This window comes from Ambystoma mexicanum, chromosome 13 (assembly GCF_040938575.1).
Source record: "Ambystoma mexicanum isolate Mex_15411 chromosome 13, UKY_AmexF1_1, whole genome shotgun sequence".
NCBI classification, from domain to species: domain Eukaryota; kingdom Metazoa; phylum Chordata; class Amphibia; order Caudata; family Ambystomatidae; genus Ambystoma; species Ambystoma mexicanum.
The window spans coordinates 613,039,971-613,066,688 of NC_090938.1; the positions used below are offsets into that span (position 1 = coordinate 613,039,971).

General features: G+C 47.3%; 1 protein-coding gene and 1 long non-coding RNA gene across 2 annotated transcripts in view; one reads left to right on the forward strand and one right to left on the reverse strand.

The window, feature by feature from the left end:
- The window catches only part of LOC138521553 (zinc finger protein 385C-like), a 1,557,348-nt gene that overhangs the window by 727,283 nt on the left and 803,347 nt on the right, over window positions 1–26,718 (forward strand). The window contains exon 2 of the mRNA XM_069634485.1: window positions 16,871–17,122. Within this exon, the coding sequence (XP_069490586.1) occupies window positions 16,871–17,122 (252 nt within the window). The remainder of the gene's footprint in view (window positions 1–16,870; window positions 17,123–26,718) is intronic.
- The window catches only part of LOC138521554 (uncharacterized), a 516,183-nt gene that overhangs the window by 375,490 nt on the left and 113,975 nt on the right, over window positions 1–26,718 (reverse strand). The window lies entirely within an intron of this gene.

Below are 26,718 nucleotides of genomic sequence, written 5' to 3' on the forward strand. Positions count from 1 at the left end.
GGCGAAACAAAGGGCGGCCATCTTAGAAGAGTGTCCAGGTCTGCACAAACTGCTTAGTGCAGTGGATGTAGAGGCAGACTCTGCTGTCCCTCGATGTTGTGGGGGACATCCTTCCTCGTCGGCTTACCCAGGGAGAAGACAGGATGCCTTCAAAGCGGGCCTTAAATGCGGGGACCCGGCTTCGCCTTACGGCTCGGCCGTGTCTCTGTATTAGGCAGCAGGCGGGCCAATCAGCAGGTGAGGTCTTGCGAGGTGCCTCTGCAGACACTCCAGGCACGGCAGCTGGTCCGGAGAAGGGCGAAACAAAGGGCGGCCATCTTAGAAGAGTGTCCAGGTGTGCACGAACTGCTTAGTGCAGTGGATGTAGAGGCAGACACTGCTGTCCCTTGATGTTGTGGGGGACATCCTTCCTTCCTCGTCGGCTTACCCAGGGAGAAGACAGGATGCCTTGAAAGCGGGCCTTAAATGCAGGGACCCGGCTTCGCCTTACGGCTCGGCCGGGTCTCGGTATTAGGCAGCAGGCGAGCCAATCAGCAGGTGAGGTCTTGCGGGGTGCCTCTGCAGACACTCCAGGCACTGCAGCTGGTCCGGAGAAGTGCGGCCATCTTAGAAGAGTGTTCTTCCTTCATACTGGTGGAGTATTTTGTCCTTTGGAATGGGACTGGAGCACTTTTTGGTAGCACCAAAAAACCTTTGTCCCTTTTTTATTTTTACGCAAGGGGCGGCACATGTGTGGTATTAGGCCGCTTTCCTGTGCCCCGCCCAAGCCGTGCCCTTCAGTACTTTTCTCCACGTGGTCTGGATCGGACATGCCATAGCACCTGCAGGCCTTTTTTTCTGCCTTCTTTTCTTGTCCTGTTAAATTTCCTATCTTCCTGCCTAGTTCCCACGGTTTGCCACCCCCCACTAATGCCATAGCATATAAGGTTTGCCTTGTGTCCTGTGGGTGTCAGTACACAGCAATGGATCCCCATAGTTTCTGTCTCGAGTGCCTAGGGCTGGGCCACCGGTGAAGTATGTGTTTTTATTGCAACTGGGAGAAGACTACAGAGGTGGGAGGAAATCTTCCATCATATTCCTCGGGATCACCTGAGGGAGTTCATTGGAGAGAGCGCTGTTGTCTGGTAAGTACTCTTCTTTTCTATCCAAGCAGGCTCTTTCCAGAGCACAGATGGGCTGAGTAGACTTTAACCTTACTGGGACTTGTGCTGAGGTCTGAGCTGGACACTGAAGTTTCTTCTGAAGTTCCCCATAAAGGAGCTAAAGGACCGGGGCATCCCTGAGGTTTCCTTATTAGAGCCCAAAAAAGTTGACCGGTATAAAGCCAGAGGATCCCGTTCTTTGGCCTAAGTGTACCTGAGTAACCTCAGAGGTTACCTGTAAAGGGGCAAAAACTGTTACTGGCTACGCCGAGGATCCTGCAAGGGTCAAAAGGTTTGAGTTTCACCCAAAGACCAAAGAAACAGCATTGCAGAGGATGCCATAAAAAGGACTAAACCTTTTCCTCAAAACATTTTGAATCCTCAGAGGCTGCCGACGAAGGTCTCTATGCCACGGCTAAATCATCAGAGTTCTCTGGTAAAGTTATGATGCACTCTGCAATATCATCTCTCAAAATGGCGGCACCTATGGACATTGCAGCAATTGCTATTTCTTGGTTTGGTTTGGTTTTTTATTTATAATGCGCACCTGACCCGAAGGTATCTGGGCGCAGTACAAGGTAATGCAAGTTACTTAGTTACAACAATCAGGGAAACAAAATGTGTACAATACAATATCTTCGTAACATAGGTGGGAGTGAACTATACAATCGTAAATCTAACAAAACGTACAAGGGTAGTTACAAAGTTGTACACAACAGTTGTAGAGAATAGCATAGCATAAAGGATAGCAGGTATAAGTGCAGATGAAAATATAGAAAATATAGATACAAATATACATACGTGAGGCAAAGGACCTATAGGGGTCATTGTTCAAGATAAGCCAATTTTTCATTTTATGTCTGAAGCTAGAGAGAGTTTGGCTAGTTCTGAAGTTGGGGGGGAGTTCTAAAGTTGGGCGGCTAAGACAGTGAAGCTATTACCTCCCGCTTTTTGAAGTTTGTATGTAGGCACTTGTAATAGGCCCAATGCTGCTGATCTGGTAAGCCTCATATATTGTTTAGGGGAGAACTTGTCAGAAAAGTATTGTGGGGCTGCGTTATTCAGGCATTTGTAGGTGAGAGGTTGTAGGTTCTTCCACTTCTTCGGCACCTATACTGACCTACATTAGGTCTAGGTTGGTGCCAAGTGCATCCTTGTTCAGAGATGCTTTTGCACCTTGAATGGAATTGTCAAGGCATACTAGGATGTTGTTTCTATCCACAATATCATTTCCTCCTACATCTTCCCCACTACATTATGTGGATCCATGGTTAGGAGGGCCTTTTTGGAAAACACTTTCCATAGACAGAATCCATTTAGCTGACTGGGCCATCATTCCTCAACCACAACCGAGAGTCCTCAGAAGAGGCCTTTTTCTGCCAAATTCCAAACATTGCTTTTCCTTCACCGCATTGAGAGCCCACAAATAACTATTTTAAGGACCTTCTCAAAGAGCTCATTCCACAGAAGGTCCCTAAACCTCCAGAGATCTGTCCTTCACAGCCTCCTGTAGCTTTGCAGGAACGTCCATCAGAACCGAAGTAACCTGAAACAAATCCCGAGGCCCCACAGCCAACAGATCTAATAGAACTACCAGTGGATAAGAGATATCGATACTCAAGAGGATGAACCTTCCTCTTCAGTTTACGTGTTTCATGACAGTGCCCTTGACCTGATGACATATCTTGACATTCCTAGGCCCGAATCTCCCCTGCTCGAAGTGTAGATATTGGCAATTTCTTTATCCCTAAAGGTGTCTGAGCATTCGGGGCTCATCCTGCAAAAGGATGTCCTCTCAGAAGCAAGATAACAGTGGGAGGAGCCACATTCTTATACACATAGTAATCAAAACATTGACACACAATATAGACTACTTTCCCTGAGGACATTCCACTAACAACATGCCCTCAACCGTTTTCAACTGTAGTAGCTGTGGCTACACTTTATTATTAAAAGGTATTTTATAAATCGGCTCTTCAATTAAGGCAAGAGAATATTGAGGCAATGGAGCACTTTAAAAGAGGCCTGATGGATGGATGGGAGGATAATTGCACAAGACCTATTATAATCTGCTGCCCACCATGTAGACACCTCTGGTAGGGGCTGGCAATTGGAGTGGACGCCTGTTGTCAAGCATGGAGGCATGCTATAAAGTTTGCCAAGCATATTCAGGAGAAGATACTAGTTTCCTCTTTGAGGGTAAGGCTTTTTTAATATTTCTATTGACAAAGAACTTACAAAAAGGAAAACAAGTACAATGACTGAGGAATCTATTTCAGTCCTGACTGGACCCACGGCTCAAAAATCAACCTTTCGAAAGGATTGTGTCCTCCGACGTATTCCTTTTCTTTGATAGATCATCTTCAGCTTGCTGGCCTCGGAAAAAAGTTTCAGTAGAGGGTGCTGTGCGTTGACGTCCCTCGAGCCGATGTCCCTCGACAGCATCTGTATCGGCGCCGACGTCACCACACGTATAAATAGACTCGCGCAGCGTCCGTTGCTCAGTTCCATTTTTATGTGCTTCGTGGGCCCTCGGAATATCGTTGCTCAGTTCTTCAGTCAAATATATCGATATATTCCTCGTGAATACTGACTCGTACTCGATGGCTTCCTCACCCGAACTGACGACTCCACGGTCCGGCTTCAAAAAATGTCAAGACTGTGGAAAGAAAATGTCATTGACGGATCCTCACAGGATCTGTTTGTGGTGCCTGGGAATCGAGCACCATTGTTCGGAGTGCGAGGACTGCATGTCCATGACGGCGAAAGCCTTGAAGGAGCGTAAGGGGAAGCTCGAGAGAGGTAAGGCAGTTAAAACTTCTTCGAAAGTTTCCTCGGCGGAGTCGAGACATTTGTCTCCTCGCCATCACAAAAGACATTCTCGTTCTAGGTCTCGAAGCAGCTCCCATCACTCTTCGAGATCTAAGCATTCAAAAAAGAGACGTCGAAGATCCCCTTCCTCGTCTTCGTCTTTTTTCGTTTCCCCAAAAAGGGTCTCCTGCCCCACAAAACATAGCTCTCAGGCTGAGTGGGAGGAATTCAGGAAAAAGATGCTAAGCGTCTTCGAGAAAGCGGCCTCGACCCCCTCGAAGACTGCTGAGGGTAATACCCTGGGTGAAAGACCCGAAAAATCAAAAAGCCACGAGTCGCAGTACCCGGCGAAAGAAGCCACTCGAGAGCGTCACATACCCTTGAGTAAAGGCAAGGTTGCGTCTTCGACGCCGTCGTTGACGCTGTTATCGAAGGGTTCTTCACCGCACTAGTCAGGCGAGTCTACGCCGACGTCAACGCCGAGAAAGGATAAGCCCACGGCCACCTCACAGCCAGTGGCCATACCCAGAGCCTCGAGCACGAGAAGGTTTTCGACAACCTCGAGTAGAATCCTGAAACTCTCGAGTTCGAGGCCTCTACCACCTTTCTCGACGCCTTTTTCGATGGCTTTGATGGCTTCGAAGCCGTTAATGTCTGCGTCGACGATGTCAACGTTTTCTCAGCCAATCACGACAAATTTGGCTCCTTCTGCCCTGGGAATGGGATTTATACCATTTTCAAGACCTGACCACTCAAGGGTCTTATTTTCTATTTATGAAGAAGGGGAGGATTCGGATCAGGAAAGACCTTTTGAGTTGCAGGGATCTGCAACTCCTGCACCAGAGGAATTTACCTCTGAGGAAGGTAGGTTGAAAGACCTCCATGAAACCCTACAGGAAGCAAGTGGGTTGGACACTTCCTCAGAAGTGGAGTTTGCCACACCAGACTCAGGGGAACATGCTGAAACCCCTTATAGAACCTTGATGGCAAGGATAATGGAGTTTATGGGATGGTCCACACCCTTGCCTGCTTTTCAGCAAGATGACCTCACAGACATCTTGGTCAAAGGTCCACAGGAGGATCCTGTGGTGCCATTTCATGCGGCATTACAAAGGAGAATATTGGGAAACTGGGAAACACCTGAGGTAATCCCGGCAGTTAACAAAAATTATCAGCTAAATATCGGGTGTCTTCTGCTGACCTTGAATATTTATCCAAACACCCAACACCGGAGAGTCTGTTCGTTCAGGCAGCTACTTCAGCAGGTAGTAAATCTGCTTACCCTACTGTTCCACAGGACAGGGATGATAATAGATATGACTCTATGGCCAAAAAAGTCTTTTCCGCATGTAGCACGGCGTTGAAATCCATCAATGCTACTTGTACGCTCGCAAGGTTCAGCCACACACTTTGGGAGTGTGCTTCATCAGCTGCTGACTGCCTCCCGGAGGGAGAAGAAAGGGAAGCGTTTCTCAACATCATTAAGGTTGAAGAGAAGCCCTGCCGGGAAGCGCAATGGCGGACTGTAACGCCAGTGATTCCGCGCCAGCGATTCCACATCCGCCATCCCTGCCGCGATATGACACCATCTCTGGATTCTGTGGGGATATAACGATAGCCAGGGTGTTTGTTACAATGGAGAGAATATTGGACCTATATCAGACTTGCTCCTTTTTTCTGCAATCAGCTCATATGAAATCCTGATTGTTCCAGAGGCTACTGGGATGAATGGCTTCCTGAGTCCTCGAGGCACCATTAGCGAGGCTCAAAATGAGAAGAATGCAGAAAGTGTTGAATCAGACATGGGCTCAAACTTCAGATCCTCAGTCTCAAGTAGTTTCAGTAACATCCAAGAGGAGAGGCAACCTGATTTGTTGGTTGAACAAGCAAATCTAACAGAGGGCTCTCCTTTCTCTGACCCGTCCCTCATGCCACCATTACAACAGACTCCACCTCTCTAGGTTGTGGGGTGACTATAGACCATCTGGAGGTGTTTGACCTCTAGTCTCACATAGAGAGGAGGGAACATATACATTTCCTCAAATTAACAGCAATCTTCCTGGCTCGCAAAGTCTTTCAAATGAACCTCATGAACAACACAATTTGCATTTGAATCGACAATGTGGTTTCAATGTTTTATCTGAAAATGCAAGGCAGAACCAAGTCTTACCCCTGTCAGTACAGATTTGGGCATGGGCAATCCAGAGAGGAATATGGCTTCAAGCTGTTCATATTCCTGGGACTAGAGAACTCTGCTTCCGATTCCCTCAGTCTGCAGGCAATGACGTAACAAGAATTAGAGCTGAACATCAATGTCCTGAATGAGAAGTGAGAGTTCTCCAAGGTAATCTAATTGCTATGGTTTGCAACAGGAAACACCTCATGTATGCCTCAAGAGGAGCACTAGTCCCAAACAAACTGGCAAAGGCTTTGGAGATTACTTGGAACAATTTGTCTGCATCAGGGTTTCCTCCTATACCTCTGATCCATCAAGGATTGTTGAAACCCCAAAATACAACAAACTAAATTCTAGTGTTCACAGCCTGTTGGTGGCCAGCCAGGTTCTGGTTTTCAGACTTGGTGAGGCTCATGATTTGCCAACCTATATGGCTCTACTAATCTTCCGAACCTATTTCATCAGAACAACTCTCCAATATTGCTTCCCTTCCCACAATCACTGAACTTGGTGGTGTTGTTCCTGAGATCAGGTAACTTGCTCACCATGTCTTTCTGATGAGAACCTTAGCTTCAGTCAAGCAGCATGCAAACCTTCAATGTCAGCTCAATGTAAAAGCAAATGTCTCTGCTTTTGCCACTAGAGTCTAAAAAAGCGGAAGCATCCCTTGTCAGCTTGTCAGATCTAAATATGGTGCTTAATGTAATATGTCAGAAACCTTTTCAACCCATGGCCAGTACCGACATTAAATTGGTTTTGTGGAAGCTTGTGTTTCTTGTGGTCCTTACTTCTGCAAGGAGAGCTAGCGAGTTGTAGGTTTTTACGCTGAGGAACCTTTCACAATCTTTAGTCGGGAAAACATTTTTTGACTCATCCATCATTTTTACCGAATGTCATCACTGAATTTCGTATCAACCAAATTTCCTTAACGCTATTCTTTTGAAGGGATTGTGTCCTCCGACGTATTCCTTATCTTAGATATCTCTTTCCAGCTTTGCTGGCCTCTGAAATTTTTTCTCTCTAGAGGGCGCTGCGCGTCGACGTCTGCCGAGTCGATGTCCCTCGACAGCCGTTGTATCGACGTCGACGTCATCCTGCCTGTAAAGGCCGCGCGCAGCGTCCGTTGCTCAGTTCCGTTTTTCCGCACTTACTCAGTGCCTCGGAATATCGTTGCTCAGTTTCGTAGATATATTATTCCATTTTCCTCGAGATATTCGATACATACTCGATGGCTTCCTCGTCTGAACCGACAACCCCTCGGTCCGGCTTTAAAAAATGCCGAGACTGTGGAAAAAAGATGTCGCTAACGGACCCTCACAGGGTCTGTCTGTGGTGTTTGGGAGCTGAACACCATTGTTCGGAGTGTGAGGACTGTATGTCCATGACAGCTAAAGCCTTGAAGGAGCGTAGGGGGAAGCTGGAAAAAGGTAAGACTTCTAAAGCTTCTTCTTCCTCGACAAAGTCGAGACATTCGTCTCCTCATCATCATTCGCGCTCCAGGTCTCGAAGCGGGTCCCATCACTCTTCGTGATCGAAGCACTCGAAAAGGAGACGCCGAAGATACCCTTCTTCGTCCTCCTCTTCCTCTGTTTCACCTAAGAGAATCCCTTGCCCCACGAAGCATAGTTCCCGGGCTGAATGGGAGGAATTCCGAAAAAATATGATGAGCGTCTTCGAGAAAGCGGCCTCGACCCCCTCGAAGACTGCCGAGAGCGATGCTCTGGTCGAAAGACCCAAAGGTCCAAAATGCTGCGAGTCGCAGCACCCGGCAAAGGAAGCTTCTCGAGCGCGTCATGAACGCTCGAGTAAAGCAAAGACCTCGAATCCTTCTTCGAAGGTTCCGTCGACGCCGTTGACGAAGGTTCCGTCGACGCCGAGGTCGGTGTCTTCGACGCCGTTGTCGAAGGGACCTTCGACACACGGGTCTGTCGACTCGACGCCATCCTCAACACCGGCGTCGACGCCAAGGAAAGTCACGGTTGCGGCACACCCAGTGGCTATTCCCAGGTCTTCGTGTCGTCGAGATTGTCGATATCCTCGAGCAGAAATCCGATTCTATCGAAGACCTCGATGCCTCCACCTTTGTTTTCGACGCCACTTTCGAAGCCTTCGGCGTCGGCGTTGACGACATCGTCGTTTTCGAGGCTGATTACGACAAGTTTGGCACCCTCTGCCTCGGAGTTGGGTTTCACACCCTTTGTGAGCTCAGACCAATTGAGAACACTGTCTTCAATTATGGAAGAGGGAGAACTGTCTGATCAAGAAGAGCCATTTGAGTTGCAGGGATCTGCAACCCCAGTTCAAGAGGAGTTATCCTCAGAGGAACGCAGATTAAAGGAACTCCATGATTCCTTACATGAGGCAAGTGGTTTAGACACTTCCCCAGAGGTGGAGTTCGCTAGGCCAGACCCGGGGGAGCATGCTGAAACCCTTTATAGAGCCTTAATGGCCAGGATTACAGAATTTATGGGGTGGTCAACACCTTCACCGGCTTTCTAACAGGATGACCTCACGGATATTCTTGAAAAAGGTCCACAGGAGGATCCTGTAGTACCTTCTCATAAAGCTCTTCAAAGAAAAATAATGACGAACTGGGAAACCCCAGATGTCATCCCGGCAGTAAATAAAAAACTGTCTGCTAAATACAGGGTATCTTCTGCAGACCCGGAGTTTTTGTCCAAACACCCATCCCCAGAAAGTCTGGTGGTACAGGCAACATCTTCTACTGACATCAAGACTGCTTACCCTACCGTCCCACAGGACAGGGACGATAAGAAATACGATGCTATGGCTAAGAAAGTCTTTTCGGCATGTAGCATGGCGTTAAAATCTATTAATGCTACTTGCACCCTTGCTAGATTTAGCCATACACTTTGGGAGTGTGCTTCTACAGCGGCTGACTGCATCCTGGAGGGAGAAGAAAGGGAGGCGTTCCTAAATATCATAAGGGACGGTAAAGATGCTATGTGCGAATCCCTCCAGACGGGCATTGACTCGGCTGACCGTATCAGCAGAGCAATGGCGGCAAGTACAACAACCAGGAGATTTGCTTGGTTGAGAAAGTCTGGTTTTGCCCCAGATGTGCAAGCCAGGCTCTTGAACATGCCATTTGATGGCTCTTCTTTGTTTGGGAAAAAGGCGGATGACAGTTTAGAAAAACTGCAAACATCAAAGGCAGCAGCAAAATCCCTAGGCGCTGCAATCCGTCAGACACCTTTTCGTCCCACAGGAACCTCTGCGAGAGACAAGTCTTTTCGCTTCTACTCCGCATTCGGAAGAGGTAGAGGACGACCGGCTCAAAGGGGACAAAGAAGAACTACCCGAGGTGGACGGGGTAGATATTCAAAAGCCGCAGCAACAGCAGGTGCCTCTTTACCATCGGCATCTGCATCAGCCGCCCCCAAACCACTCTGAGGACTTCCCTCACAAGACACCTGTAGGAGGCAGGTTAACTCAACATCTGGCGGAATGGCAGGCTATCACGTCAGATGCTTGGGCATTGGAAACAGTTGCCCAAGGTTACTGCCTGCCTCTCCTACGCATGCCTCAGAGTCATCCACCGGGGATCAGCTCTCAGAAAGCTCCAGATCTGCTCCTCTTGCAGGAAATTTTGGACCTGCTAGAGAAAGGTGCCATAGAACCGGTACCTGTAGTGGAGAGGAACAAGGGCTGGTACTCCCCTTACTTTCTCATTCCAAAGAAAGACGGAGGACTGAGACCCATCTTGGACTTGCGAGAATTGAACAAATTCCTCAGGAAAGACAAATTCAAGATGGTAACTCTCTTTCTCAGATCCTTCAGGCCCTTCAGTTCCAGGACTGGTTGGTATCTCTGGACCTTCAGGACGCTTATTTCCATGTGCCTATCCATCTCAAGCACAGGAAATACCTGAGGTTCGCAATTGGCAACTCTCATTATTAATTTCGAGTGCTGCCATTTGGGCTGACCTCCGCTCCGAGGGTCTTCACCAAGTTAATGTCGGTAGTGGCTGCAAGTCTAAGGAGGGAAGGGATTCACGTCTACCCCTACCTGGACGATTGGTTGATCAGGGCTGTATCTTCGGAACAAGCTCAGATCCAGCTAAATCACGTTTGCCACTCCCTTCACAGACTGGGCTTCTCCCTCAATTTAAAGAAGTCACAAATGATACCATCGCAGAGACTCCAGTTCATCGGAGCGATCCTGGACACTTCCCTGGGAAAAGCCTCGCCACCAGAGGTGAGGGCTCAAGATATTCTACAGATGGTTACCAAGTTCCAAAATGCCCAACGTCTCCCAGCCTTCGACTTTTTGAGGTTGCTAGGCCTCATGGCATCCTGCATTTTCCTAGTGCCAAAGGCTCGCCTGAGAATGAGATCCCTCCAGTGGGCACTGAGGACTCAGTGGTCACAATTCTCAGGAAGAATGACAGATCTTCTTCAGGTTCCCGACAGGGTGGCTCGAGACCTTCAGTGGTGGGCCTGTCAGGAGAACATTCTGAAAGGAGAACAGTTTTGGCAACCCTGGCCGGAGATAACAGTAGTCACGGATGCCTCACTCACGGGGTGGGGAGCCCACGCCAACGACTTGACCATCAGCGGTCGTTGGTCTCCATCGGAGTCCAGACTACATATCAACCTGTTAGAGCTGAGGGCCATCAGACTTGCGCTGAAGGCGTTCCTGCCAGCTGTACAAGCGAAGAATGTCCTGATAATGACGGACAACACAGTGGCCATGCATTACCTCAACAAAAGAGGAGGCGTAGGATCACTACCCCTGTGCAGAGAGGCGATGCAGCTCTGGTTTTGGGCAATCCAAGAAGGAATCTCTCTATCGGCAGTTCACCTAGCCGGAGAGAAGAACTTGACAGCAGACGCTCTGAGCAGGCAGAGCACAGTCTCCCACGAGTGGGAACTAGCTCAGGAAGTCCTTCAGGAGATCTTCGCCCTTTGGGGAACCCCTCAGGTGGAACTGTTCGCCACCAGTGTCAACAGGAAGTGCGATCCGTTCTGTTCAAGGGAATTTCCCCCGAGAGGAGCTCTGGGAGACGCATTCATAGTGGACTGGGAGTTTCCACTCCTGTACGCGTTTCCACCAGTCCCTGTCATTCCTCAAATGATCAGGAGGTTGAGAAGATTCCGGAAAACCATGATCCTAATTGCCCCGGATTGGGCCAGGGGAACGTGGTACCCGGACCTTCTAGACTTGTCCATCTGCCCTCCAATTCGACTTCCACTCAGAGAGAATCAGCTCTCACAGAAAGGAGGTCAGGTTCTCCATCCAGACATCAAAACCCTCAACCTTCATGCTTGGCTTCTGAAAGGCTGAGGTACAAGGATTGGGACCTCCCTGATGACGTTATGGAGGTGTTGCTTTCGGCAAGAAGGCCAGCAACAAAATCTTTATGCCGCTGCCGTTGGAACAGATTTTGCAGCTGGTGTAGAGAAGAGAATATCGACCCCTTTTCATGTGGTACACCAACGGTGTTATCCTTTCTACTCTACTTGGCAAATTCAGGCCTTCAAGTTGGCACTATCAAGGGCTATCTCGCAGCGCTATCCATCTTTAAGCGCACTGCGGAAGAACCATCCTATTTCAAGTTACACTTGGTAATACAGTTTCTAAAGGGGTTAACTAACGTTTATCCCCCAAGACCATTCCAGGTTCCCCTATGGGATTTAAATTTAGTCCTAACTTTCCTGATGGGCACACCTTTCGAACCACTCCACTCTTGTTCGTTAAGGTTTCTTACCCTTAAGACTGTTTTATTAGTGGCACTTACATCTGCTAGAAGGGTGAGCGAGTTACAAGCTCTTTCTTGTAAACCCCCTCATACAATCTTTCACAAAGACAAAGTTGTTCTGCAAGTGAAGCCTAATTTCCTCCTAAAGGTGGTTTCTGAATTTCATATCACACAGAAGATTACCCTTCCCTCTTTCTATCCTCCTCCCCATCCGGGGAAAGAGGAAGAGAGGTTACACAGGCTAGACCCAAGAAGGGCTTTAAGTTTTTACATTAGTAGACTGGCTAGGATAAGACAAGCAGACCAGCTGTTTGTAGGCTACGCAGGTCACAAGCTGGGGCTACCGATAACTAAGCAGACCATTTCCAGATGGATTATTTTAGCCATTTTGGAATGTTATAAACTGGCAGGAAAAAAGCCCCCTCAAAATCTTAGGGCTCATTCGACCAGAGGTATCGCAGCTTCATCGGCCCTCAAAAGAGGAGTGCCGGTTCGAGACATATATGCGGCTGCCACATGGTCGTCCGTCCATACCTTTACACGGTTTTACAACTTGGATTCCTCCTCCAGTCAGTAAACTAGGTTTGGAAGGGCAGTATTGCACTCTATTCATCAATAAGAGGAAGCATGAAGTCAGTACTCCCACCTCCAATAACAGAATACTGCTCTGGGAGCCTATCTAAGATAAGGAATACGTCGGAGGACACAATTCCTTCGAAGAACAAGTTACTTCTTACCTTGTAACGTTCTTTCGATGGGATGTTCCTCCGACGTATTCCTTATCGACCCTCCCATCCATCCCCGCAGTACTACTTCCCTTGTTGTTGCAGCTTACGCTCCTTCAGGGTGATTAGTCTAGTCCAGAAAGAATTATTGTGGGCTACAAAACGTAACTGAGCAACGGACGCTGCGCGTGGTCTTTATAGGCAGGATGACGTCGACGTCGATACGGCGGCTGTCGAGGGACATCGACTCGGCGGACGTCGACGCGCAGCGCCCTCTAGAGAGAAAAAATTTCCGAGGCCAGCAAAGCTGGAAAGAGATATCTAAGATAAGGAATACGTCGGAGGAACATCCCATCGAAAGAACGTTACAAGGTAAGAAGTAACTTGTTATTCTTGAGCCATCTTCTGATGCAGGAAGGGCCCTCCATAACTTAGACGTTAGGAGAACACTTAAATTCTATCTTGGCAGACCAGAGGACTTCTGAGCATTTTCAAGTTATTTTGTCTAGTTCAGCAATTCAAAAAAGGGGGCTCAGACATCTAAAGCTACCATTTCAAGGGAGATAGTTTCCTGCATCTTGGAGACCTCCTCTGTTTAAGGTCTTCCATGTGCATCTAGTGAGAGCAAAAGCAGCCTCAGTTACCTTTCAGAAATATGTCCCCTCGGAGGTCATCTCAAAAGTAGCCTCTTCCCCATCGGCCTTCTGCAAACACTACTGCCTTAACTTGAGTTTCAAAGCTGACCCTCAGTTGAGTAAACAGTGCTAAAAAAAATCTCTTTTAGGTATTATAGAATTAGGGCCATCTGCATAATAATCCTATTCCAGTGCTTGGGAATCTCCCATTAGTTTGGAGGAAAGGGCATGGGATGTAGGAGTAAGAAAAAGCTACTCCATGTAGTGACCAACATGCTCCTTAGTACAGAGTCTGCTTTCCTCCATACTCCCACCCACTTTCTCCTCTTAAAATATCCTTTAGTTGTTAGTAAATCACTGATCTTGCTGATCGGAAAAGGACAAACGAGCAAGGCTGAAGCCAGGCTCAGGAAGGAGGTGCTAAGGTCACCAATACGGCAGCCTCTACATAAAAATAAAAAAAGGACACGTTTTTGGTCCTGTCCCGAAGGATTAAATGTCCCATAAGAATGAGGAAAGGTGACTCTGGACTAGGCGTGAGAAATTGACCATCTGCACGGTGGGTGTGCACGCACCTTTTTTTTGTGAAATTTTATATGAAATTGAATGATGGTAGATCACCCTCTGGAAAATCTGTGGGGCTAATCTGCACACATTGTCTTATGTTCACTGCACGACATACACATATAGCCATGCATTCTCCTGGTGGAAATTGCCTACAGGCACAGCCCTCCCTGTCATATTTAGTTGGGATGTGACAGGTGGAGTACACAGTGCATCTCAGAAGGGGGAGGGTCAAAACTTACCTCCTGCCATGGCCAGCCTAATTAACTATCAAAGACTCTGAGGATCCACCCTGTCTGTTTGTTTACCCTCTGCAGATGGTGGCAGCAATTAACATACTAATAGAGTATTCTTCAAATAGGCACACATGGGGCCTGGCTCCAGAGGCTAAAACAAAAGCGACAGGAAACCCCAACAACCTTTGATATGCACTGTGTCAACCTGAAGCTAGCTCCTGCATTTCAGTATCAAGGGCAGTGACCTGTATGGTTTGGGACTATGCGTTTACAGTAAGCAACCCCTGCAGGGGGACCCATTCAGAAGGCACGAGTATGTGGATTGATGGAGACAGAAAGTCTGTTCTCGCCACTGCTTCAAGGGAGACCTGCCGCTTTAATCAGGAACCACAGAGAGCTCAATGAACCACAGAGACCCTTTGATCCACAACAGACAGGAAGATGGGGGGGACTTAGTATTACATGTGTTCAACCCTTTAGCTTTTCTGTTGCAAAGCACTCTGGTTATGACCTCAGGCATACAGGGGATTGTTGGTGTGAACCCAGGATTGGTATGCTTAGCCTACACCAATCACTGTGGCCCATTTGGCTCTAAAAGAGAGCCGAGCCCCTCTTTTGGCCAGATCATCTGAAGACTTTGCAAGGAGTAACAAGAATAACTCATTTGGACCCTGGCTGAAGGTACAGTCTGCCTTACAGCTTCGGCCAGTTAAGGAAGGCCAGAATTTCCAAAGAGGGAAATAAGATCCCTCCCCTAAACATCTCGCAGGGAACAGAGGGACATACTGAATCCAGAGAACCCTCCAGCAGAACCAGAAACGGTACCCAGCAAGCACACAGCATGCCCTGCTAGACTGTGCAAGCAAGCTTCCTAGGTGGGAAGTGCCAAAGAGTCTCTGAACCAAACCAAGGACAAAGCCGTTGCCTGCAACACTCTCCTCAGCTTTGGGCTTTCCACCTTAAAGGATGGCACAAGTCCAGTGAAGAGGCTAAGGGGAGTGCATCAACAAGCATCAACCAGTGTCCACCTTAAAGGACATTTTCGAGTCAGTCAAGCCCCTCCAGCTGCAACTGACTGCACCACTGACTGTTGTCAGCTGCAGTCGCTAATGCTGTCTGAAACGTCTTGACCAGTGTTTCAGACCCGCCAACCAGCAATGAGAGACCCATTCGTGAACCTGGGCCACCATGTAGGCCAGCCTGCAGCCGTCCACCCATCCTCACTCACCGAACTGCCTGCCGGCTGATACCCTCAGCTTTCTCCCATTTTACCTATGTCGCAGAAGTTGCAAAGCGCCCTGAAATCGACTACACTGTTGAGCAACAAGAACTTCTACAAGCACAAGGTACATTGTGGTTCTGTCCCCATGGCCCTTCTCCAAAGGCCCCTAGTGACATTGTGTACGACCCATTGATCCCTTGTGGGTTGAAATCAAGTATCCTTGAACTATTGCGATTGAGTACTTTACCGACTACCCTCCTGTCAGTATCCACAGTGCATCCCTTTTCCTTCTTGAAACTGCCTGTCCTCTGCATTCCTTATAGGTTGGGTTGTATTTTGTAGTGTGCTAGAACTGTCTGTTGAATAATAATAAAGTAGATATTGTTATACAACGTTGACTGGACAGTGCCTTTTATCATTGGTAATAATTGGATTTTTGCTGTGTTGCAACTAACCAATGATCCACGACCATGCGGCAATAAGTTTGCTGTTCCGTCTACATTACCAAAATTGGACAAGGAGGTTTGTAATTTGCTTGTGTTTCCAATCTGTTCGTATCCCTTCTGGTGTACTAGATGTGTGAGGCTGATTGATAGTTTAGAAACCGATATTCATCATTGGACCACCGGTGCCCCGGTAGTTGATCTGTCACAGGCCCAGTCAACTTCCTTGCTGGGAAGGGAAGAAGGCAGACTCATCTTTCCTTAGGGACGTGGCTGAAGGGTTCCATAGCACCCCAAAGACCAAAATAAGCTGTTTTTGAATCCCTCTGTAATTTGAAACCTCTGTGAGCCACTGCAAGCTCTCTGAACACCTTTGAGCGTTCAGAGTGCCAAAGGCAGCTCTGTTGGGCCTTTGGCACTCTCACAGCTTAGAGATGCTGCAATTAGTTTCAAACTACTCTGACCCAAACATTGTTGCCTGTTCCAACCTTATTCGAGCCATGAGCCATTGCCTCACGTCGAACCACATCACATTGTTGGATCCGGTCGAGCCAGCTTGCTGCTGAAGTCGAATCTCTGCTTTGCTCCCACTGAGACCACATCAAGCCTAAGATCTGGGCTAACTCGAACATCACCTGCCTATCCTAAGCTTCTTCAAACCATGAGCTGTTGAGACTTATTGAATCACACCAACTCAAAGCACTAGAAAGTGCCTACAATCTCGGTTTGCAATGTCAAGTCCTTAAAAGAGGAAGGTATATATAGGTGTTTCTGTCCACAGGGATTTATTTTGGGGCCCTAGTAATACCCAATGCTTCCTTAAAGAGGCGAAGGAGGTATATCAATCATGTTATACCTTTATGATTGGCTGCTGTTCTAGTAGAAGTATGGGGTGAGTAGGAGTTTAGAAACACTATTCATCCCTCTACTCCTTTAGAACAGTAGTCATTTAATCACTTGAACTATGTACCTATCTGAAACCAAAGGCAAATAAGTAGTGAGACACATTCTGGAAATAACTAAGGACAGATGTGAAAGAGAATGTGAAAGTGACTTGAGTATTTGTTGCAGGTTGTACCTTAGGGACCTTATGTCGGGCTAAACGTGATCTGGATGTGCAATTATGATGATGTATATAAACAAAATAACAAAATGATATCCTTTATGACCTCATTCTTTACAACCTCCCCACAGGCATGAAACGCCCTCTGAGCCCAGCTCCGAGCTCTGAAAATGGCAGCCTGGGCCTCGCCCTAGACCTCCCCCAGGATGACTGCGCCTCCAACCCCACGAAGCGGGAGAAGAAGCTCCAGACATTTACGCTCTGTGAGGTGTGTAACATCCAGCTGAACTCACCCGCCCAAGCCCAGATCCACTTCAACGGAAAGTCCCACCAGAAGCGTCTCAAGCAGATGAGCAATGGCAGAGGTTCAAGTGGCGGCTATGGTAAGTCCACCTCAAGATACCTAGAGCTAGCCATGTGTTCACTTCAATGCAGTGTGGTCAAAGACTGAAGATATGAATATAGTGGGCATGTTGTACTACTGTCCATATGCGAATTTGTGTTAAATCGAAACCAGTTAAAAGCCTCCCACTTCGTCGTCATCACTGAGAATTGCATTTGAGTGTTGGCCTTTCATGTCTGCAGCACACATAATTTTTATGCCCACTTGCACGTTTTTGTATGGGAGCGTAGCCCATTAAATAATGATTTGAAACTCAGTAGGTCTACAGTCCACCTCACTTTTTTAGTCCTTGCTGAGCAGATTCAGGCCTCTTGTGGGCCCACTTGCTTTGAAGCCATAGAATTTTTTCACTGTTATGGTTAAGTTGCTCAACCCATAGGAAGAGCACTTTTTGGGATGCTTATAACTTTGCCCCCCTGGACGGATCCTCACGGAACGTTGCAAGAAAGGTATATGGGCCTTTCAGATTGATCCTGTGAAAGGGGGGGGCAAAGTTATAGAGGGGTCCCAAAATGTGTGGATGTGTGGTTTTTCCCATAGATGCAATGGAAGAAATATTTTTCTCATGCCTACAGCCCAAACCACTTGACAGATTTTGAGCAAATTTTCAGCAGGAGCAGCGGCTTGGTCCGTAAAGCGTGCTTTTGTAAATTTGATGTAAATCCATCCAGTAGTTTTTTTAAACAGCCAAAAAGTAGTTACAAGAAAATGTGTGCTATCTGGGTTCGGTCCACTGACTCACTTCCCTGTTCGGAAGCGCCCACTGATTGGATGTTGAAAAGTGTGAGGTGCGTCAGGTTTTGGGAAACGCTGCCATGTTGGATTCACAGACAGCCGCCGATGTCCGCGTACAGCACAGTAAAAACATATTAAAAAAACACAACATTGCACTTGTCAAACTAATGAAACAATCTCCGAGGAGGTAAGGGATGATGAGGATGGGATGGGATATGGCCTTAAAAAGCCCAAAAACTGACGTTTTTTTAGTTCCGATGTCCGCGAACAGTCCAAATGTCTGGGGCAGTCCTGTGACGTTTGACGAATGTGGACAAAGGTTTTCAGAATGATTATAGACTCAACCATGAATGTTTGTGCACGATTCTGAATGGATTTCTTCAAGTGGGGGCTAAGTTATATGTCTATTTTATGTACATATATTTTGACAAGGACCTGAAAGCTTGGTTTTGCAAATGTGTGGTTTATTTTTTGAAAAGTGTCATAATGTAGGTACACAAAATAGTTATATACCTTTGGTGACTGACGTATAGCCTGTGGCCATGGGCAGTGGCCAGATTGTCGGGCTACTGGCCATGACCATGACGGATCAGTAATGGGGTTAAAGTGGGCATGGCCACCAGGGACTGGCTATGTGGTAATGTTTTTCGGAATTGGGATAGGTTTGAATGGGAAAAGAAAATCTGCTTGTGGATACAGGTTGAAGTGCTGGATGGGATTGCAGGCAAATATGCACGAGGAGGATCAGCAAGAACTTCAAAGCATGGTTTTGCAAATATGTCCTGTGTGTCTGCACAATGGACTTGGCTGTCAGCAAGGAGAAATCTGTACTGTAATTTGTTTATAGGGGCATACGGCATGGCAGAAGCGGTAGGTTTGAATGGGAAAAAAATATTCTTCTTGCGGTTACAGCCTCAAGTGGTGGACCAGATTACAACAAACATGCGCAACGAGCATTAGTAAGGACCTGAAAGCATGTTTTTGGAAATATGTCTCGGGTTTTATTTTTCCAAAGTGTAAGAATGTAAGTAAAAAAACGAGATATATGCATTTGGTGTCTGGGTAGTTGGCCTGTCCCTCGACAAACGCAAATGTGTACTCTGATTTGCATATTGGGGAATGCGTCATGGCTGAAGCCCATGCCCCATGGATTTGGAGACTGGCCAATGCTACAAGCCATGAGCACTGGCCATTGGTTACATTATTTGGGTATAGTGGAAACTGAGCTAGGATGCAGGGTGGGTGCAGTGAATAATAGGGGTGGTTTGGTTGGCTGAGGTCATGGTTGAGCCTTCTGCCGCTGGCAATTGAACGGTGATTTGCATCCTCAGCATGCACTGCTGATAACAACAGAAATAAGAATGTGTTGCAAAAAATATGTTTCTTGAAGGATCTTTATAGTTCTTTCATATATATGAAAAGAGGAATTATTAATAACGTAGTTACGGTGATTTAACACCATGAAACATTTTCACTTATAAAAACCTATTAAAAGTAAATTTACAGAAAAATCTTTGTTAAAGGGATGTTATGGTTAAGATGCATCCCACCCTGGGGACTCCTCTGCTCCAGTAGTTAGCCAGTGGCGTCCCACCTTGGCATACCTTGGCATTTCCCTCCTGGGTTCTCATGAGCAGTGGCCCATCTGTACTGCTTGCTCCTTCTATTTATGCACTTCTCTCACTGCACAATGCATATGTGCATTTATAGGAGCACTGTGTACAATTCTTTTGTATAAGTAAGGGAAATGCAGATGCAAAAGATGTGTAGAAGATTGTTAAGAGGCAGTTGGTGTGTGGAAGCATAATATGGTCATATGGTTATATGTACAGTTTTGGAAGTGATTGGTGGATGGATGTCTGACTGTTTGAAAGCAGGAATTGCTGGAGTGTTACAAATATAAAATTAAAAAGGGTATAAGGCTTACCTGTCCGATGGTGTACACATGCCAACCGGGTCTTTTAATGATCCATGGCCTGGAAAGGGGACTGTGGCGACTGCGGATACTTATAAAGGTCCATCGATTATGGTCCTTATTGTATGCTAGGGAAAGGTATTTGGGAAAGAAAATTGTTTCTGTCCTTTTATATTTTTCTCTAGTATACAATTGTCTATTTTTTCCATTAGCATAACGCAAAATGTGAATGGAAATGTTGGAGAATCTTATTGAGTCTAACTATTTCACTGAGAAATGCAAAATAGGTGGAGTCTGTACAATGTCTGTAGTTCTATTATTTAACAGTGAAAGGCGGTTCCTACAGGAACCTTTTTTTGGGTGTTTTCTTTATTGCAGGAGAGTCAGAAAGTAAGATGGGGAGGGAAATGAGGGAAGAGGCACCAACCACAAATATGGAGGGGGAAGATGTTGTGCATGTGTTACATTTAAGGCAGGCGGCAGTGTTTCTCATGCTCCTTGATTGCAGCATCAAAAGCACTTCGAAATTGCTCTGCCCTGCAGAGTGGTGTGTTTCAGTACATACATAGTACTGTTGTCTTCGAATGATATGGATAAACAGCCTCTTTCATCACTTGCAAGGTAGCTGGTGTGATTTTGTGTCCCACAGAAGTAGGCTGTGTGGTTACAGTATTGGTTGAGGATGATGAGGTCGAGGAAGATAGCCTACTGCTTGCTAAGAAAGGAAAAACCTTTCTGAGAGTATTGCAGTGGTTGGATTTGGTGTGGCAGTGCATGGAGGTGCTCTCGTAGGAGAACTCTCCAGGTAGTCCGCGACTGAGTACAGCATTTCACTTTGGTAGCTTTAGTCTTTGGTACATTCCCAATAGTGGTAAAGAACTGCCACACCCATGATTCTCTCTGGGTGTTAGAGGTAGGCACTTCTTGGTCCTTTTCATTGTCTTTTGAAGTACTGCGGTTCTTTTGTTTTGTAGGTCCTCCAGCTGGTGGTACCTCTAGGGGAGGAGGGATAGCAATAGCTGATGCCATTTTTAGGATAAATAGCAGTTTTGCTAATATTCTTCAAAGTATGTGCTGTGTGCTAGATTGGATAATGAGTAAGAATAGGTGTAGGAACTGTGCAAGGGTACATTTTGAGCTTCAAAGTTCCTAGATCAGCTGAAAATGCAGTTCCGAACTGTTCATGAAGCACGCACCTGATCGCGAAATGCGGATGTGTTCGCAGCAGGCCCGGCTCCAGGAATATTCATCTGGGTGGGCCAGGTTTGTGATAAGGGGAGCCCAAATTCCATCCATTGGGTTTGGCTCTAGCAGCACCCTAAAGAAAGTGTTGGGGTAAATCCAGATTTCCCAGATCCATGGTCCAGCAAAAATCTCTTTCCAGATCTGGTAAACAGTACTACAGTGCAGAAGGAGAAGCAAGGAAAATAGTGTTGCAAAATCAATCTACCTATCTTCCCTACCCATCTGCTCTTCCCTTGCTATTATGTCCTATCCTCCTCCAGCCCCAGTCACCTTCCTTCAGCTCCCCTAATCATCATTCCCATTTACCTCCACTCCCACCTACTCCGACCAGCCCCAAGCATGTCTTTCTTAGGCTGACTGGGGAACATCGAGGGTGATGCTTCCTCCACCTCATCTGAGAGGGCTGAGCAGTGAGGCCCCCAATCTTTGTACCATCTCAGATGGTGTTCACCCAACAATGCCTTCCTGAACAATGTGGCTACTCCCAGCAGACCCCAGAGGAGGTGCTTGTGGTCCCTCCATCTTATGTGAAAGATAGACCCCCCCAGAATACTGAAGTAAGGAATAGGAGATTTTGTTTCTTAGAAAATCATGTTGCATTTTTGCAGCACATTTTAATTGAGTTGAGGGTGTAAGGGAATGCTAGCATGTAGGAGAGATTGCTAGGGCGGGGAGAGCTGCATGAGGAGGCAGACTGTGATGGTTGCAGGGTTTCCAGCCTGCTGGTATCACTCCTGGTGGGATGTGGCAGGGAGGAGAGGGCCTTGCTCCCCTGCCATGCCCCTGTACATCATTGCTTGGTACATACTGGTTATAATAGGAAATTGTCCATGATGACATTTTGTTTGATGTGTTTACTTTGATTTGCTATTGAATAACACAATTTTGTTCAATAAATGCAGCCTAATATTTTCAAACAAAGATGTGTGTGTGTGTTCTTGGCGGGTTCCAATGCTTGTGCTGCCCATCTATTAAACCATGAGTGGGGCGTTTGGAATAGCTTATAATGCAAAAGGAGTCACTTCTAGGGGCACCTAATTTTTGCAGGTACAATAAAGTGAATTTAAATGATGTGTACAGGATCACACACTTCGGTTAAGTGGTAAAGCCAGAATTTGAGCCTAGCCTGAAATTTAGATACTTGACCATGCATGTTACAAGCTCAACTTGGTACAATTATGTGTTGAAGTTTGGTTTTCAGTACCTACAATAATACTTAATGTTGTACAGATTACTTTAAAAATGCACAATAAATCAACCTGACAATGTGTTCATCAATGTAGAAATGTGTTGATGAAAAGAGTAAGGGGGCATTTTGTTTTGAATCCTAAATTACACAAGAAGTGACCACTCCTATTTGCACATCTGCTTGCTTTTACCAGGTGTAAATGTCAGACGGATCCCAGAGGAATTCATTAGTTTTCTGCCAACATAAAAATACATGCTGGTAGAAAACCAATCTTATTTGGCAGCAGGACCTCTGGTCTCCAACCTCACCGGCCAAATCATACAAAATGCATTTATCACCACTTCTTGCACTCTGCTTCGCTTGGAAAATGGCCCCTATGATTGTAGCTTTGTTTTCCCCATCCTGAATGGAAGCATATAGGCTCCAGCATAGACATTAATGAGAATTTTCCAAAAATCTCATACAGACACAAAGAGAAATGAAATGAATGACAAGATCATTGTTTCACACGGCTTGTTTGAGTTGTTTGTGTTTCCAACGTATTCCTCATCTTAGATGTATTCCATCCAGCTTTAGCGGCTTTGGAAAAAAATGTCGGCAGAGGGCGCCGTGCATCGATGTCGAGTCGATGGTTCCTCGAAGGCCTCCATCGAGTGTGACATCATCGGGTATACAAGTAGCACGCGCGGCGCCCGTTGGCCTCAGTTCTGTTTTTCCGCGGTGCATGTTGCTTCGGACATTCGGCACGCCTCGAGTTCTGTGACGCAGTAAATACTGAAGAATATTCGATATATCCTCGTCATCAACTCCGCGATCGGGTTACAAAAAGTGTAAATCTTGCTGTTCAAAAATGTCCATCACGGACCCGCACCGAGAATGTCTTTGGTGTCTCGGGGAAGGCCACGACATGGAGGCCTGTACGAAGTGTCAGGGAATGACGGGGAAGGCCTTGCGAGAGAGGAAGGGAAACTGCAGGTAGGTCGTAAATCCGACCGGAAAGCCTCTAGCGTTGAGTCGAGGTCCCGTGAGGAGAAGTCTCCTCAACGCGAAAGGCATCGGTCTAGGTCCTGAAGCGATTCCCATCGCTCTTCGTCTTCGACGACAAAATCCAAGAAAAGATACCACAGGTCCCCTTCCACCTCGTCCTTGGACGAATCCCCAAAAAGGATGAAATACCCCACAAAACATTCTTCCTCCGAAGAGTGGGTCCGCGCCTTCTTCGGAAGCCGGCCAGGAGCATTATCGCTCCGACACTCACACGCCCTTGAGCCTGGGTGATGGAAGAAGGAAGCATCGGGAACCTTCTAGGACGCTGAGCGAAAAAGACTGCTCGAGTGGAGTCGACCGCTGGATTTCACCGACTCCATCTGAAACGCGACGCACCTCGAAGGGCAAATCTTCGAAGAGCGCCTCGACACCCTCGAAGCCGGCTCCGTCGACGACCACTATTTCATCAGCGCCAGCAACGCCTTTGTCGACATCGACTGCGAAGCCCTCGGCGCCAAAGATTCCAAAGGCTCCAGTTCAGCCAACTCAGCCAGAAAAAGAGAAAGAGAAGGCTGCAAAGGCTGTAATGCCTTCAGTTTCCACTAATACACCTCTCCCACCTCTACCAGAAAAGGTTTTTAAACCTCTTCCAAGGAAGGAATTTTTCAAATTTCTGACTTCAATATTTGAGGAACAGGAGAGATCTGATGAGGAGAATGTTCCTTTTGGACTGGAATATGGTACCCCAAATGTCCCAGAATGCCTGATTTCTGAAGAAAGCAGGATGAGGGACCTGGTGGAATCCTTACATAGTGCAAGTGGCATTGATACATCGCCTGAAACAGATTTTGGCAGGCCAGAACCAGAGGAGCATGCCAGTCCCTCATACCGTCAACTAATGACAAAAGTGGTCGATTATTTAGGATGGGCTAGACCACCAACCCAATTCATCCAGGATGATTTGACCGATATATTGGATCATGGTCCCACTGAAGATCCAATCCTACCCTTCCATGTAGCCTTGCAAAATAGGGTGGCCAAAAATTGGGAGACTCCGGATTCTATTCCTCCAGTGAATAAATCCCTTACTTCAAAATACCGCCCTTCCAGTAGCGACCCCGGCTATCTGTCTAAACACCTGTCATGATGCCTACCTCCAAGGAGCCAGGTCCGACCCAGCAACGCCAGAGGCAGGCATCATTTCCCCCAGGGAAGTGCCAGCGGGCCCAAGCTGGGGCCCTTTGGACACAGTCCTGGCGCCTTAGGCGCCAGGCTCATGTTGGACCCCTGTCCTGGCGCCTTAGGCGCCAGGCTCATAAAGCTAGACATGTGTTCAAGTGTTTTAAGGTGCACTTACCTGCTGCAGACCATGCTGCTACATCCAGGCCCTCTTGAGGCCTGAATGGAACTACTTTACCTGTGGAACTACTTTCCCCTGGGTGTGGTCGGGGAAGGGTACATACCTGATCGGTGGAAGGATACATACCTGGAACTTCTTCCAAAGGTATTTAAACCACGCCCGATCAGCAACTCACGCTTCGCGTTGTTCTGCTCCTTGCAGCTGGACGCTCACCGTGTCAGCTCCTGCTTCTGGACTTCAGCCACGCCTGTCAGCATCCTGGGTCACCTGCTAAGAGAGAATTGGAGAGAAAGAAGACCTTACCTGCTAAAGCTGCATCACGGAGACTTCACACCGACGATCCTGCAAAGGGAAGACATCATTTTAAAAGCATTTTGCTTCGATCGCTGCAGCGCTGCATTTCACTCACCTTTCCTGGGCACCTCCATCTTCAGCAGCGATCATCCGGATCCGCAGCCACATCCCAGAGCCTAGAGAGAAAAAGACAAGAACACAAGGTGAGAGAAGGAAGGGAATAGGAAAAGCTCAGTTTCCTTCTAAGACTTACCTGTTGGGTCATTCCCATTTCATTTCGGGTCCTGCCGCTTCCTGGCATTCCGGGCCCCGGCCCCTATGGGGAAAAAAGACAAAGACATTGAATGAGCGAATGCAAAGACATTACCCAAACGCTCATCCAGAACTTACCTGTCATTTACTGGAACTGCACGTTTCACTTCGGGTCGGCGCCATATCTCCGGCATTCCGAACCCCGGCCCCTAAGGGGAAAAAGACATAAGCGTTAGCGCTTGCTGCAATAAGACAATGAACATTATTATTAAGCTTGAACTTTTGAACTTGCTACAGAACTCTTACAGCGCCTTACCTGAATAGTCACGCTTATTTGAACTCCCATCAAACCTCAATCCAGTGAAGTAACTGGGTTTCAACGTGCCCCTGCATCAGAAGCAGGATGGAGAACTCATCCTTCCAGACCCTAAGGTGAGACTTCACGGGGAATCGAGGAAGGGCATCGTGGAGGGTTGGAAGGGAGTGGGAGGCTTGAGCATTATTCCGTCAGTAGGTAATACTCCCTTTTCACGCACAGGGGAATATTCCTGCGAGCCAGTGAGTCCATCTTCAGAGTCCTGCGCTTCACCATAGAAGAAGCATCAGCACTCGAAGCCAGACCTGCGCCTCCGTGGGAATCAGGTGAGCGTGACAACACCCCACTCCCGAGAGTCTGGTGGTCCAGGAAGCCACAGCTTCAAATAAAATGGCATACCCTTCTATCCCTCCGGATAGGGACGACAAGCGTGTGGATGGTTGGGCATGCAAGGTATTTTCAGCTGGGAGTATGGGGTTAAAATCAGCCAACTCCACATGTCCCTTGGCAAAGTTTTCGTACACTCTGTGGGAGTGCATTGCAATGGCGGCGGACCACATACCAGAAGGGGAAGAAAGGGAAGGATTCCTAGCCATTGTTAGAGATGGAACAGAGGCCATGCAGGAATCCCTTCAATCTGGATTGGACACTGCAGATAGTGTGAGCAGGTCCATGCGTACTAGCATGGTAATGCGCAGATTTGCGTGGTTACGGAAGTCAAGTTTCGCACCAGACGTGCAGGACCGTCTTCTGAACATGCCCTTTGACGGGTCTCATCTTTTTGGCAGCAAGACTTACAAGAGCCTTGAGAGGTTGCAGACCTCAAAAGCATCTGCCAAGTCTTTAGGAGCTGCTATTAGGCAACCTCAGCCTTTTCGTGCGCCAGGACAATCTTGGAGGGGGCAATCCTATCGTTACTACTCCTCATATGGAAAGGCGAGAGGAATGGCCAGAGAAAGGACACTCGCGGTGGACGAGGAAAATGTGCAAAACCAACTCCAGCTGGAGCCTCTTTGCCATCAGCGGCGGCAGCAACCGCCACAAAACCGCTTTGAGGACTTGCATCACAAGACACCAGTGGGAGGCAGGCTGTCGCAGCACCTGCAAGAATGGCGAGCCATTACTTCAGATGCTTGGGCTCTAGAAATAATAGCCCAAGGTTACTGCCTTTCTTTTCTAATGCAACCTCAAAGCAATCCACCAGGGAGACATCTTTTGAAGTTTTCAGACCCGCTCCTGCAGCAGGAAGTTCTAACCCTGCTGGAGAAAGGTGCTGTAGAACC